This window comes from Mus caroli, unplaced genomic scaffold, assembly GCF_978045245.1.
Source record: "Mus caroli unplaced genomic scaffold, Mus_caroli_1 scaffold_15, whole genome shotgun sequence".
In the NCBI taxonomy this organism is placed as follows: Eukaryota; Metazoa; Chordata; class Mammalia; order Rodentia; family Muridae; genus Mus; species Mus caroli.
The window spans coordinates 93,059,438-93,073,031 of record NW_028227270.1 but is presented as its reverse complement, the minus strand read 5'-3'; the positions used below and the strand labels follow the sequence as shown (position 1 = coordinate 93,073,031).

General features: G+C 38.8%; 1 protein-coding gene across 1 annotated transcript; it reads left to right on the top strand.

Moving 5' to 3' along the window:
- Window positions 1-837: 837 nt before the first annotated feature.
- On the top strand, window positions 838-13,333 carry LOC110308482 (prolactin-like). Its single transcript, XM_021180935.1, has 4 exons — window positions 838-906; window positions 10,785-10,892; window positions 12,277-12,456; window positions 13,166-13,333. Exons 1-4 carry the CDS (start codon window positions 838-840, stop codon window positions 13,331-13,333), a joined length of 525 nt encoding a protein of 174 aa, XP_021036594.1.
- The last annotated feature ends 261 nt before the right edge of the window (window positions 13,334-13,594 follow it).

Sequence of the window (13,594 nt, the reverse complement as noted above, 5' to 3'; positions counted from 1 at the left end):
AATTTGACAACAATTTGAAAGTCCCAGTCGTCCCATAGGGCTACTTTATAACTCAAGTTAAGAGCTAAATCTTCCAGAATAGGGACAAATCCAGGATGGAACTGTGGTTAGCTGGCAACACCAGGCTGAGGCACAACACTTACAAACTCTCCTTACCTTCAGTTGCAGTAATCCAGTGACTACATGCTTACTTTAACCAGCTATGAAGAAGAAGCAAACAGGCCTGTGCTGTTCTTCTCACATCAATAACCAACTGCTGATATCAGATACTAAGTAAAAATAATAATAATGATAATAAATAAACAACCAAGCAAACAAATTTTTGCTAATAAATTATTAAAATTCTTCTGGAGAGATTAACAACAGAAAACCATCAGAAACACTGAGTTATTCAGCTGTCCAGAGAGTGACTTATACAATCATCAGAATTACCCAGACTCAGAACTAATGTATGATCCAAAACTAAATGTATTGCAGATACACTTTGGGGAACATTTCAGAGCTACAGGAAGATGGCAACTCTTCAAACTGTATATCTGGGCAAATATAATTACTTAATTACATTTTCACAGCTAAAGATTGCTATTCTCATACCCTAGCCCCCCAAAAAGCATACCAGATTGAGCAAAAAGAAATTACTAGGGCTAGATAAGGCTTTCTTAGTCAGATACCTTTGTAACTTCACATGAATAGATCAACAAAGTAATTTTTCTTATTGTCACAGGGACACTCTTCCTGCTGCTGTTGGCAAACATGTGCCTGTGGGAGGAAGGGTATTTCACCTCTGTGCCCCTGAAGAATACAATAAGTGGGTATTGCCAATTGACACATACAAACATGTTTGACTGGGTTGGCAACATATCTGAAAACATCAGCCACATCTCTTCAGAAGCCTCTAATGAATTTGTAAGTACATTAATGTATTTGTGACTTCTTTTCAGTAGAGGAGGAGGAGGAGGGGGGCAAAGGGCAACGGGAGGGGAGGAGGAGGGGGAGGAGAAGGGGGAGAAGGAGGGGGGCATGGGGAGGAGGAAGGGGAGGAGGAGGAGAAAGAGGAGGAGGAGGAGGAGGAGGAGGAGGAGGAGGAGGAGGAGGAGGAGGAGGAAGAAATCTTTTCAGAAGCTCCCAAACCAAGAAGTTATGGTTTGAAAACTAGTAGTAGCTGAGTTTACCGTTACAAAAGAACTTGTTTGGAACTATAACAAGGACTTATCTTCCTGATGAAGGTTCTTGGAAGGCTGAGTGCTATCCAGTGTAAGTAATGAAAGGAAGCCACAATAGATGAGAACTTTCACACATCCATGATTACAAACACAGAACATCATTGTTCTAAATACCATATTCATATTGGCTTTTTTAAAAGTTTCTTTTCTTTTTATTTTTAAGGCATTTTTTACTATATATTTTCTTCATTTACATTTCAAATGCTATCCCCAAAGCCCCCTATACCTTCCCCATGCCCTGCTCCCCAACCAACCCACTCCCACTCCCTGGCCCTGTACTGGGGCATATGATCTTTGCAAGACCAAGGGCCTCTCCTACCATTGATGGCTGACTAGGCCATCCTCAGCTACATATGCAACTGAAGACACAACTCTAGGGGGTACTGGTTAGTTCATATTGTTGTTCCTCCTATAGGGTTGCAGAACCCTTCAGCTCCTTGGGTACTTTCTCTAGCTCCTTCATTAGGAGCCCTGTGTTCCATCCTATAGATGACTGTGAGAATCCACTTCTGTATTTGCCAGTCACTGGCATAGCCTCACAAGAGAGAGCTATGTCAGGGTCCTGTCAGCAAAATCTTTCTGGCATGTGCAATAGTGTCTGGATTTGATGGTTGTATAAGGGATAGATCCCCCGGGTGGGGCAGTCTCTGGATGGTCCTTCCTTCCATCTCAGCTTTGAACTTTGTCTCTGTAACTCCTCCCATGGATATTTTGTTCCCCATTATAAGAAGGAGCAAAGTATCCACACTTTGGTCTTCCTTCTTCTTGAGTTTCATGTGTTTTGCAAATTGTATCTTGGATATTCTAAGGTTCTGGGCTAATATCTGCTTATCAGTGAGTGGGTATCATGTGTGTTCTTTTGTGATAGGGTTACCTCACTCAGGATGATATCCTCCAGTTGCATCCATTTGTCTTAGAATTTCATGAATTCATTGTTTATAATAGCTGAGTAGTACTCCATTGTGTAAATGTACCACATTTTCTGTATCCATTCTTCTGTTGTAAGACATCTGAGTTGTTTCCAGCTTCTGGCTATCACAAATAACTCTGCTCTGAACGTAGTGGAACATGTGCCCCTGTGGCATGGTGGTGTATCTTTTCGGTATATTCCCATGAGTGGTCTTCTGGTATATCTATTTCCAATTTTCTGAGGAACCTCCAGATTGATTTCCAGAGTGGTTGTACCAGTTTGCAATCCCACCAGCAATGGAGGAGTGTTCCTCTTTGCCACATCCTTACCAACATGTGCTGTCACCTGAAGTTTTTATCTTAACCATTCTTATTGGTATAAGGTGGAACCTTGTGGTCTTTTTGATTTGCATTTCCCTAAACACTAAGGACTTTGAACATTTCTTTAGGTGCTTTTCAGACATTTGAAATTCCTCTGTTGTGAATTCTTGGTTTAGTCCTATACCGCATTTGTTATTGGGGTGTTTGGTGTTTTGATGATTACTTTCTTTAGTTCTTTATATATTTTGGATATTAGCCTTCTATCAGATGTGGAGTTAGTGAAGATTTTTCCCCAATCTGTAGGTTGCCGATTTGTCTTATTGACTATGCCCCTTGCTTTACAGAAGCGTTCCAGTTTCATGAGGTCCCATTTATCAATTCTTGATCTTAGATCATGAGCCATTGGAGTTCTGTTTAGGAAATTTCCCCCTGTGCCAATGAGTTCAGGGCTCTTTCCTACTTTTTCTATTAGATTTAGTATATCTGGTTTTATATTGAGGTCCTTGATCCAGTTGAACTTGAGTTTTGTGTAAGGTGACAAGTATAGGTCTATCTTCATTTTTCTATGTACAGACAGTCAGTTAGACCAGCACCATTTATTGAAGGTGATTTCTTTTTTTGCATTTTTCCATTGTATAGTTTTGGCTTCTTTGTCAAAGATCAAGAGTCCATAAGTGTGTGGTTTTATTTCTGGTTCTACAGTTCTATTCCATTGATCAACATGTCTGTCTCTGTACCAATACCATGCCGTTGTTATCAATATTGCTCTTTAGTAAAGCTTGCACTCAGGGATGGTGATTCCCCTAGCCTACCTTTTATTGTTAATAATTGTTTTCACTCTTCTGGGGTTTTTTTGCCTTTCCAGATGAATTTGAGAATTTCTCTTTCCATGTCCTTGGAAAATTGCATTGGAGTTTTGATGGAGATTACATTGAATCTGTAGATTGCCTTTGGAGGGATGGCAATTTTTACTATGCTAATTCTGCCAAACCATGAGCATGGGTGCTCTCTCCATTATCTGAGATCCTCTTCAATTTCTTTCTTGAGAGACTTGAAGTTATTGTCATACAAATCATTCAGTTGTTTGGTTAGAGTTACCTCCAAGATATTTTATATTATTTGTGGCTATTGTTCAGGGAGTTGTTTTCCTAATTTCTTTCTCAGCTTGTTTATCATTTGTATGAAAGAAGACTATTGATTTATTTAAGTTAATTTTATATCCAGCCACTTTGCTGTAGTTGTTTATCAGCTGGAGATGTTCTTTGGTAGAATTTTTGTGGTCAATTATGTATACCATCTTATCATCTTCAAATAATGCTAACTTTATTTGCCAATTTGTATACCCTTGATCTTTTTTTGTAGTTTTACTGTTCTAGCTATCACTTTGAACACTATTTTTAAAAGATATGGGGAGAGTGGGCATCCTTATCTTGTCACCAATGATTCCAATATCTCTCCATGTAATTTGATATTGGCTGTTGGTTTGCAGTAAATTGCTTTTATTATATTTAGGTATGGGCCTTGATCTCTCCAATACTTTTAACATGAAAGAGTGTTGTATTTTGTCAAATGCCTTTTCTGCATTTAAGGAGATGATGATTGTGTGATTTTTTTCCCCTTGAGTTTGTTTATATAGTGGAATACGTTAATCTATTTTCAAATATTGAACCACCCTTGTGTCTCTTGAATGAAGCCTACTTGATCATGGCAAATGATGGTTTTGAGGTGTTCTTGGATTTGGTTTGCAGGAATTTTATTGAGTATTTTTGCATTGATAGTCACAAACAAGATTGGTCTGAAGTTCTCTTTTTGGTTGGGTTCTTACGAGGTTTAGATATTAGAGTAATCTTGGCTTTGTAGAATGAATTAGGTAGTGTTCTGTCTGTTTCTATTTTTTATGAAATAGTTTAAGGAATATAGGTATCAGGTCTTCTTCAAAGGTCTGGTAGAATTCTGCACTAAATCCATATGGCCGTGGGCTTTTTCTCTTTTTCTTTTTCTTTCTTTCTTTTTCTTTTTCTTTTAATTTTTTGCTTGGGAGGTCTTTAATTACTTCTTCTATTTCCTTATGGAATATGGGCCTGTTTAAATAGTTTACCTGCTCTTGATTTAACTTTGGTATGTGCTATCTGTCTAGAAAACCATCCGTTTCATCTAGATTTTCAGGTTTTGTTGAGTATAGGCTTTGTAGAGGGATCTGAATTTTTTTAATACTCCATTTTTGTTGTTATTTTTCCCTTTTCCTTTCTGATTTGTTAATTTCGATTCTGCCTCTGGGCCCTTTAGTTAGTTTGGCTAGGGGTTTAGCTATCTTGTTGATTCTCTTAAAGAACCAACTTTTGGATTTGTTGATTCTTTGTATTGTTCTCTTTGTTTCTATTTGGTTGATTTCAGCCTTGAGTTTGACTATTTCTTGTCTACTCCTCTTGGGTGTATTTGCTTCTATTTATTCCATATCTCTCAGGTGTGCTATTAAGTTGCTTGTGTAAGATCCCAGTTTCTTTACCAGGGCAGTTGGTGCTCTGAATTTTCCTTTTAGCATTGATTTCATTGTGTTTCATAATTGTGGGTATGATGTTGAGTGGGTGAAAGCAGCCTGACTGAGTACGTTGTTCTTGCTGTTTGCAGAGCTTCTCCTTCCCCCTACCCTGCCCACACTCTTTCTTACTGCTTGTGGAATTCCTCTCATCAGCCTGTCAGAGAGCACCATTTTCATATGGGCACTCCCTAATGAAACCTCCCTGGGAGTGACAGATGCCAGCTTGAGGATAGACAAATGGCAACTTTCCTCAGCCCCTGTGTCACTGAGGCTGGCACTCTCACTGATAGATGGCTAAGCTGGTGCCTGTCCTTGGGAAGAGCAGAGACCAAACATCCTTGAAAAGATAAATGTCCCATATTTTGGGCCATGAGAGCAGAGTAAGCAAGCATCTACAGACAGTTGTGGCTAGTTTTAAAAGCACACTAGTTCCTGATAGCACCATAAAATTACTTCCCATGTCTGAAGAGTCCCCAGTTCCAGTTTCAGTTTCAGTCAGCTTCCTGAACAAACGATATCATGTTTGAAAGATGACTTTCCTTGTCACCTCCCCCTGTCACCCTAAAATCCAAAGAATACATGATGATGCTTGTATAAAAACACCAAGCCCTAGATGCGGGGTGGCACTCCTGTCCTGCACAGTGGGAAGATTTTCTATACAAGTCTGACTGGAATAAATAAAAGACTCTTGTTTCATTACATTGGGTCAACAGTTCTTAGAGTTCCCATGGGGATCCCTCCATGACCTGGAAACAACAATGTGTCAACATTTTCATTGATTTCCAGGTTGTCTTTAATTTCTTTATTTCTTTCCTGACCAAGTTCTCATTGAGTAGAGAGTTGTTCAGTTTCCACATGTATGTGGACTTTCTGTTGTTTTCCCTGTTACATGGCCTTAGGCCATGGTGATCTGATAGGATACATGGAATTATTTCAATCTTTTTATATAGATGGAAGGTTGTTTGTGACCAACTATATGGTCAGTTTTCTAGAAGGTAGCATGAGGTGCTGAGAAGAAGGTTTTGTTGTTGGTTTTTGTGGGGTGGGGGGAGTGAAATGTTCTGTAGATATCTCTTAAATCCATTTGGTTCATAACCTCTATTAGTTTCACTGTGTTGCTGTTTAGTTTCTATTTCATTTCATGATCTGTTCATTGGTGAGAGTGGGGTGTTGGAGTCTCCTACTAATGTTGTGTGAGGTTCAATGTTTGTTTTGAGCTTTAGTAAAGTTTCTTTTATGGGTGTGGGTGGCCTTGCATTTGGGGCATAGAAGTTCAGAATTGAGACTTTCTCTTGGTGGATTTTCCCTTTGATTAAAATGAAGTGTCCGTTCTCATCATGCTTTAAAACTTTTATTTGAAAATCTAATTCATTGGATATTAGGATGGCAACTCCAGCTTGTTTCTTGGAACCATTTGCTTGAAAGACCTTTTCCATCCTTTTACCCTGAGATAGGCTTTGTCTTTGGTTTTGAGGTGTGTTTCTTGTATGCAACAAAATTTTGGATCTTGTTTGTGTATCCAGTCTATGACTGTATGTCTTTTTTTATAGGTGAGTTAAGTCCATTGATATTGAGAGATATTAAAGACAGATGACTGTTTGTTCCTGTTATGTTTGTTTTTGTAGGTGGCTTTCTGGGCTTGTGGTTCTTTCCTTTTGTCCTTGTTGTGAGATGCTTAATATCTTGTCTTTTCTTTGGTGTAGGTACCTTCCTTGTGTTGGAGTTTTCCTTCTAGGATCCTCTGTACGGCTGAATTGGTAGATAGATACTATTTGAATTTGGTTTTGTCATGGAATATTTACGTTTCTCCATCTATGTTGATTGAGAGTTTTGCTGGGTATAGTATCCTGGCCTGGCATTTGCTTTCTCTTAGAGTCTGCATGACTTCTAACCAGACTCTAACCAGGCTTTTATTGTCTCTGTTGAGAAGTCTGGTGTAATTCTGATAGATCTACCTTTGTATGTTACCTGGCCATTTTCCCTTGCATCTTTTTTTGTAGTTTTGTGTATCTTCTTTTTTTTTAATTTTTAATATTTTTTATTACGTATTTTCCCCAATTACATTTCCAATGCTATCCCAAAAGTCCCCCATACCGCCCCCCACTTCCCTACCCAACCATTCCCATTCTTTTGGCCCTGGCATTCCCCTATATTGGGGCATATAAAGTTTGCAAGTCCATTGGGCTTCTCTTTCCAGTGATGGCCGACTAGGCCATTTTTGATACATATGCAGCTAGAGACAAGAGCTCCCGGGTACTGGTTAGTTCATCATGTTGTTCCAACTATAGGGTTGCAGATCCCTTTAGCTCCTTGGGTACTTTCTCTAGCTTCTCCATTGGGAGCCCTGTGATACATCCAATAGCTGACTGTGAGCATCCACTCCTGTGTTTGCTAGGCCCCGGCATAGTCTCACAAGAGACAGCTATATTTGGGTCCTTTCAGCAAAATCTTGCTAGTGTATGCAATGGTGTCAGCGTTTAGAAGCTGATTATGGGATGGATCCCTGGATACGGCAGTCTCTAGATGGTCCATCCTTTCATCACAGCTCGAAACTTTGTCTCTGTAACTCCTTCCATGGGTGTTTTGTTCCCAATTCTAAGAAGGGGCATATTGTCCACATTTTGGTCTTCATTCTTCTTGAGTTTGATGCGTTTAGCAAATTGTATCTTATATCTTGGGTATCCTAAGTTTCTGGGCTAATATCCACTTATCAGTGAGTACATATTGTGTGAGTTCCTTTGTGATTGTGTTACTCACTCAAGATGATGCCCTCCAGGTCCATCCATTTGCCTAGGAATTTCATAAATTCATTCTTTTTAATAGCTGAGTAGTACTCCATTGTGTAAATGTACCATAATTTCTGTATCCATTCCTCTGTTGAGGGACATCTGGTTTCTTTCCAGCTTCTGGCTATTATAAATAGGGCTGCTATGAACATAGTGGAGCATGTGTCCTTCTTACCGGTTGGAACATCTTCTGGATATATGCCCAGGAGAGGTATTGCTGGATCCTCCGGTAGTACTATGTCCAATTTTCTGAGGAACCGCCAGACTGATTTCCAGAGTGGTTGTACAAGCTTGCAATCCCACCAACAATGGAGGAGTGTTCCTCTTTCTCCACATCCTCACCAGCATCTGCTGTCACCTGAATTTTTGATCTTAGCCATTCTGACTGGTGTGAGGTGGAATCTCAGGGTTGTTTTGATTTGCATTTCCCTGATGATTAAGGATGTTGAACATTTTTTCAGGTGCATCTCTGCCATTCGGTATTCCTCAGGTGAGAATTCTTTGTTCAGTTCTGAGCCCCATTTTTTAATGAGGTTATTTGACTTTCTGGAGTCCACCTTCTTGAGTTCTTTATATATATTAGATATTAGTCCCTTATCTGATTTAGGATAGGTAAAGATCCTTTCCCAATCTGTTGGTGGTTTTTTTGTCTTATTGATGGTGTCTTTTGCCTTGCAGAAGCTTTGCAGTTTCATGAGGTCCCACTTGTCAATTCTCGATCTTACAGCACAAGCCATTGCTGTTCTATTCAAGAATTTTTCCTCTGTGCCCATATCTTCAAGGCTTTTCCCTACTTTCTCCTCTATAAGTTTCAGTGTCTCTGGTTTTATGTGAAGTTCCTTGATCCACTTAGACTTGACCTTAGTACAAGGAGATAGGAATGGATCGATTCACATTCTTCTAAATGTTAACAACCAGTGTGTCCCTTGCATCTTTTAATAATCTTTTTTGTTATGTGCATTTAGTGTTTTGATTATTATGTGATGAGAGGATTTTCTTTTCTTGTTCAATTTATTTTCTGTTCTATTGGCTTCTTGTACCTTTATGGCCATCTCTTTCTTTAAGTTGGTGAAGTTTTCTTCTATGATTTTGTTGAAGACATTTTTAAGTCCTTTGAGTTGGGAGTCTTTGTTATCCTCTATTCTGGTTATACTTAGATTTGATCTTTTCATTGTGTCCTGAATTTCCTGGATGCTTTGGGTTAGGAGTTTTTCACATTTTGAATTGTTTCAGTAGTATCAATCTTTTCTAAGATATCTTCTACACCTGATATTCTGTCTTCTATCTCCTGTATCCTGTTGGTGATACTTATATATGTAATTCCTGACATCTTTCCTAGGTTCTCCACTTCCAGGTTTACCTCCATTTGTGTTTTCTTTATTGTTTCTACCTTTACTCTTAGGTCTTGGACTGCTCTATTCAATTTCTTTATCTGTTTGAATGTGTTTTCTTATATTTCTTTAAAGGATTTATTTATTTCCTCTTTAAAGGCTTCTACCTGTTTACCTGTGTTTTTCTGTATTTCTTTAAGTGAGTTATTTATATCTTCCTTTAAGGACTCTATTTTCTTTATGAGATAGGATTTTTAGGTCAGCTTTCTGGTTTTCAAGCTTGCTGTGGTGGGAGAACTGTGTTCTGATGATGTCCATGTATATTAGCTTTTTTTGCTTATGGTCTTGGGCTTGCCTCTAGCTATCTGGTTATCCCTGGTGTTTGCTGGTCTGGGTGACTCTGTATGGAGTCTGCCTCCTTTGTCCCTAGGTTGCTTCAGACCTCCTAGTTGGCCTGCAGTCCTGGATGTAGCAACCCTTCTGTGAGGCCTTCCAACTAGGGGCGGGGGTCTTCAGAGGGGCAGACGAGCTGCTAATCTGTTGCCCTGGATGCAGTAGATCTTCTGAGAGTCCTTCAGACTGTTGGGTCTTCAAATGGACAGTCAAACTGTTATTCTGTGTGAATCTGTTCTCCAGTGGGGCCTACCAACTGTGATTTCTGTTTCCCCGTGTGCAACAGAACTCTGGGGATTATTTCAGTCTGTTGGGTCAGTCACCTTGCATGTCACAGAGCCTCTGGAAGGTGTTCAGACTGTGGTGCATGTTGCCCCGTTGCCCTGTGTACAGAGGAACTCTTGAGATGCCTCAGAATATGATATCTTCAGGGGAACAGCCTAGCTAGCAATCTGTCCCAGCAAAAAGGACTGGGTGGAAGGGGAGTGGTATTCAGCATGTGGAGATTTCCAGAGTGATGTGTCCTGAGTCTACTGGGCTCCCAGCAGCAGCTCTGGGACTTCTGGGGAGTTCTTACCAAATTCTCTGAGTGTTTTGGATCTTCTGGGATGCCTCAGAATGTGGTGTCTTCAGGGGAGCAGATCCCTGACACTGTTCTCCGAGTCTTATGCTATTGATTCCAAGCTACCTCACCTCTAATCCCCAAGGGCAAGTAGAGTTGGGAAGTGGCTGGCTAAGGGCACAAGGCAGCAAGCAATAAGACAATCTCTTGCAAAATGTGGAGGCCTGGGTCCCTCATATGCATTGTTTTTGATAACAGATTTAGTTGCAGTCAACACAATAGCATTCTGAATATAGGATTAATTTTGTATGGTCAAGTTGTAAAGATTCACTGATAATAAAAGGGAAAATATAATTTTATACTGCCTAGTTAAAGATATTATACTAGTTTGGACAAATGTAAAGCAAAAGATTGATGTTGATACACATTCTCTAGGAACTGGGCTTACATTTTAGAGAAAGATAACCTGTCAAACAGGTATAGTGTTTGCTTTTGGGAAAGGTAAACAACCAATTGAATGCTACTATAGAAAGGGGTTCTGAGGTTAAAGGTTAGATGGAAAAAATATGAGAATAGGGCAAAAATAGACAAATGGTCCAAATTCCTAAACTTATGGATTTTAAGCAATACTCATTCTTCAACATAACTGATTCACTAGCACTCTGTTTATTGATTCTCTTACTGAATTGTTCAAGCACACTCATTGTTCATCATTTCCAGTTTCAACAGTATGCTCCTGGCCGGTTGTTCTCATTCAGGCTCCCCATGATCTGCCATACTTCTTTTCTCCCTGTTCCAAACACAAAGAGGAAAATGCTCCAGAAGCAGGTGAGTGCTCAGACCTGGATGAATGTCTACAAATCAAATGAAGCAGCCCACTGCCTCTGTTGTGCTGTAGTCATAGCAGGATCCACATTAGGTGTGGTCATGGTGCTAGCAGGAGAAAAGTGAACACTCCAAGGGAAAAAAAATTATAAAATTGATAAATTGTAAGTAAAATCAGAGGTAAAGTAACCTTGTGACATATTCATAAGTTATTCATGAGGGTGTCCCAATTTAAACTGTAGCCTTGCCCCAGGGTTGCTCCTATCATTCTATAGAAAACCTTGAACTGATTTGAACTTGCATGGTTACATTTGCATTCACTTATGTGTAAGGAATGCAAATTGAGCTACATCTATTGTATCCTATTAAGGGCTTTATTGTAAGCAGTACTTCCATTACTTATCTTCATGCCTCTTCTCCTTCATTTTCAAGATTCTCTTGGATCTACTTCTGCTTCTCTTATTCCCTATGCATTCCTGCCTGATGTCATTGTCTTCTCAATGACTATAATCAAGTTTTATAAGAAAATGTACACAGTTTACAGGACTCTACTATGAACTCTAATGACAAGATCAATATATTCAACTATAATTTGAAATGATTATTTCTCCAGCGTGAATTTCAGCTTTAACCAATATGAGCATTTAAATTAAATATCCTTGTGTATGTACACATGACACAAATATAAATTGTTCTCCATTCAAGATTTTATTGATGGCACCATAAATCTGTTATAAATTTCATGCAGGTAGTTTGAAAATGGAGCTGACAGGAGATTGACTTTCATATGACCATGGAAGACCATTTAGGAGAAATAGCCACCATATATAGTGTGAAGTAGTGTGTGACAAAAAATGAGTCTCAGTTATGTTAAGACCTTAGAACTCACAAACAAAAGAAGAGTTTTAACTTAGTAAACTTCCTGAAAGTGCCAGGAATCATCATATGATTTAGCTTAGCCTAACCTACAAGTCAGGCACACTAAGTAGGGTGATAAACTTAGCTTGAAGTCCCATGTGTATAGGGAGGAGGTGTTTTCTTTGACCCTCTGCCCAATATATGCATATAGAAAAACAGATGGTGTGCAAGGGAAGCAGTATGGAGGGTACAGGGTCTTATTTCTGGTAAAGACAGGAATCTAGAAGGTCATTCTTCCAATATTCTCCATGTCTGCTACAGATCAATGACTTTTAAGCATAAGAGAAATGGAGAATTAATATTCACTGGGAGATACTACAAGTATAAACACTTCATAAGCACTCTATCAACATTGCTGCAATTAATATTCACAAAAATTTCATTACACCAACTAAAGTCAATCCACATGTTGTTATCACATGTAACTAAAGCTGCATTTCTAATGTAATATTAAATTGTGCTTGCTTAGCCTGAAGTACTACTGAGACTGGTGATCAGAATGCTGGGTGCCTGGAAAACCCCTTTGCAACATCTAATGACTGAAATGAGTGCAATGCAAGAAGCCCCTGAGGTTATCATATCAAAAGTTAGAGATATTGATGAAAAATTACCCAGACTTCTAGAAGGCATTAGGACTATACTCAGCCAGGTGAGCCCTCTCCTTGCATGTCTTTGTTTTTTTACGTTCATGGGATCTGTGACCTCTGAATTGAATAAATGATCAAGTACCTCTGTACTAGAATGAATATTTGATATCCAATATAGTATATATTCTCATGATTAAGAGTTCATTAGCAACTTCAAAGTTCTCTAATGTGTCCCAATCAGTACCTTACAATCCAGGGATCCCATGAGAAGGCAACTACACCTTCCTGGTCAGAATGAAACTCTGCCAAGATTCAGCAGCTCTAATCTCATGAATCTCAGGGCAATGTGCATATCAGTCTATCATGTACAGTCCTTCTCATTTCTATAGCTTTGTGTTCATAGGTTGTATGAGAATAGATTTGGCCAAAAACAAAAAAAGGACAACGTTGTGCTACCAACACTAATAAGTTACAAGTAGCACATCTGAGACAACACTTGGGCCCTGGAAATAATTCTTTATGAGGGGACTAATACTAACTCCTCCATTACATTTTGGGTAATCCTATGTCAAAAATCAGTTATCACCTTCTGTCTAGTCCTGTGGGGCATACTTCATCTGAGATCACATGGGTATAGAAAATACATGTCTTTGACTGAAGAATAAAATGTCTAAATTATCCCCAGATCTTTAATCAACATTTACAAGGATTAATGATCAACAAATGCCAGTAATATGAATAAAAAGTAATTGACTGCCATTTGGTTCTTAGGTTAATCCTGCAGTCAACGAAACTGAGAACTACTCGCCCTGGCTAGGACTGAAGTCCTTGCAGGTGACTGATGAAGACTCTCATCTCTTTGCTATTCATAGCCTTTTAAATTGCCTGCACAATGATGCTAAAAAGGTTACTGCATGTATCAAGGTCCTGAGATGCTGAACAGTATCTAGGAAATGCCAAGTGCCAAATCATAGCTTCTTCTGAGATAGTCCATAATCATCTACACCTTTAATGCTTCAGTTATGCTTAGATATTTTCAGTGTGTCCTTGGACATAATTTTATTCAAAAATTAATTACTTATATATGTGAATTAAAAAGAATTCTCAAAAAAATATTTTCTTCAATTAATAGCAAATATGTCTTAATAATTGAAACATTTCTGATTAAAATATGTCACAAATAACAAGTTTTGTTTGAAA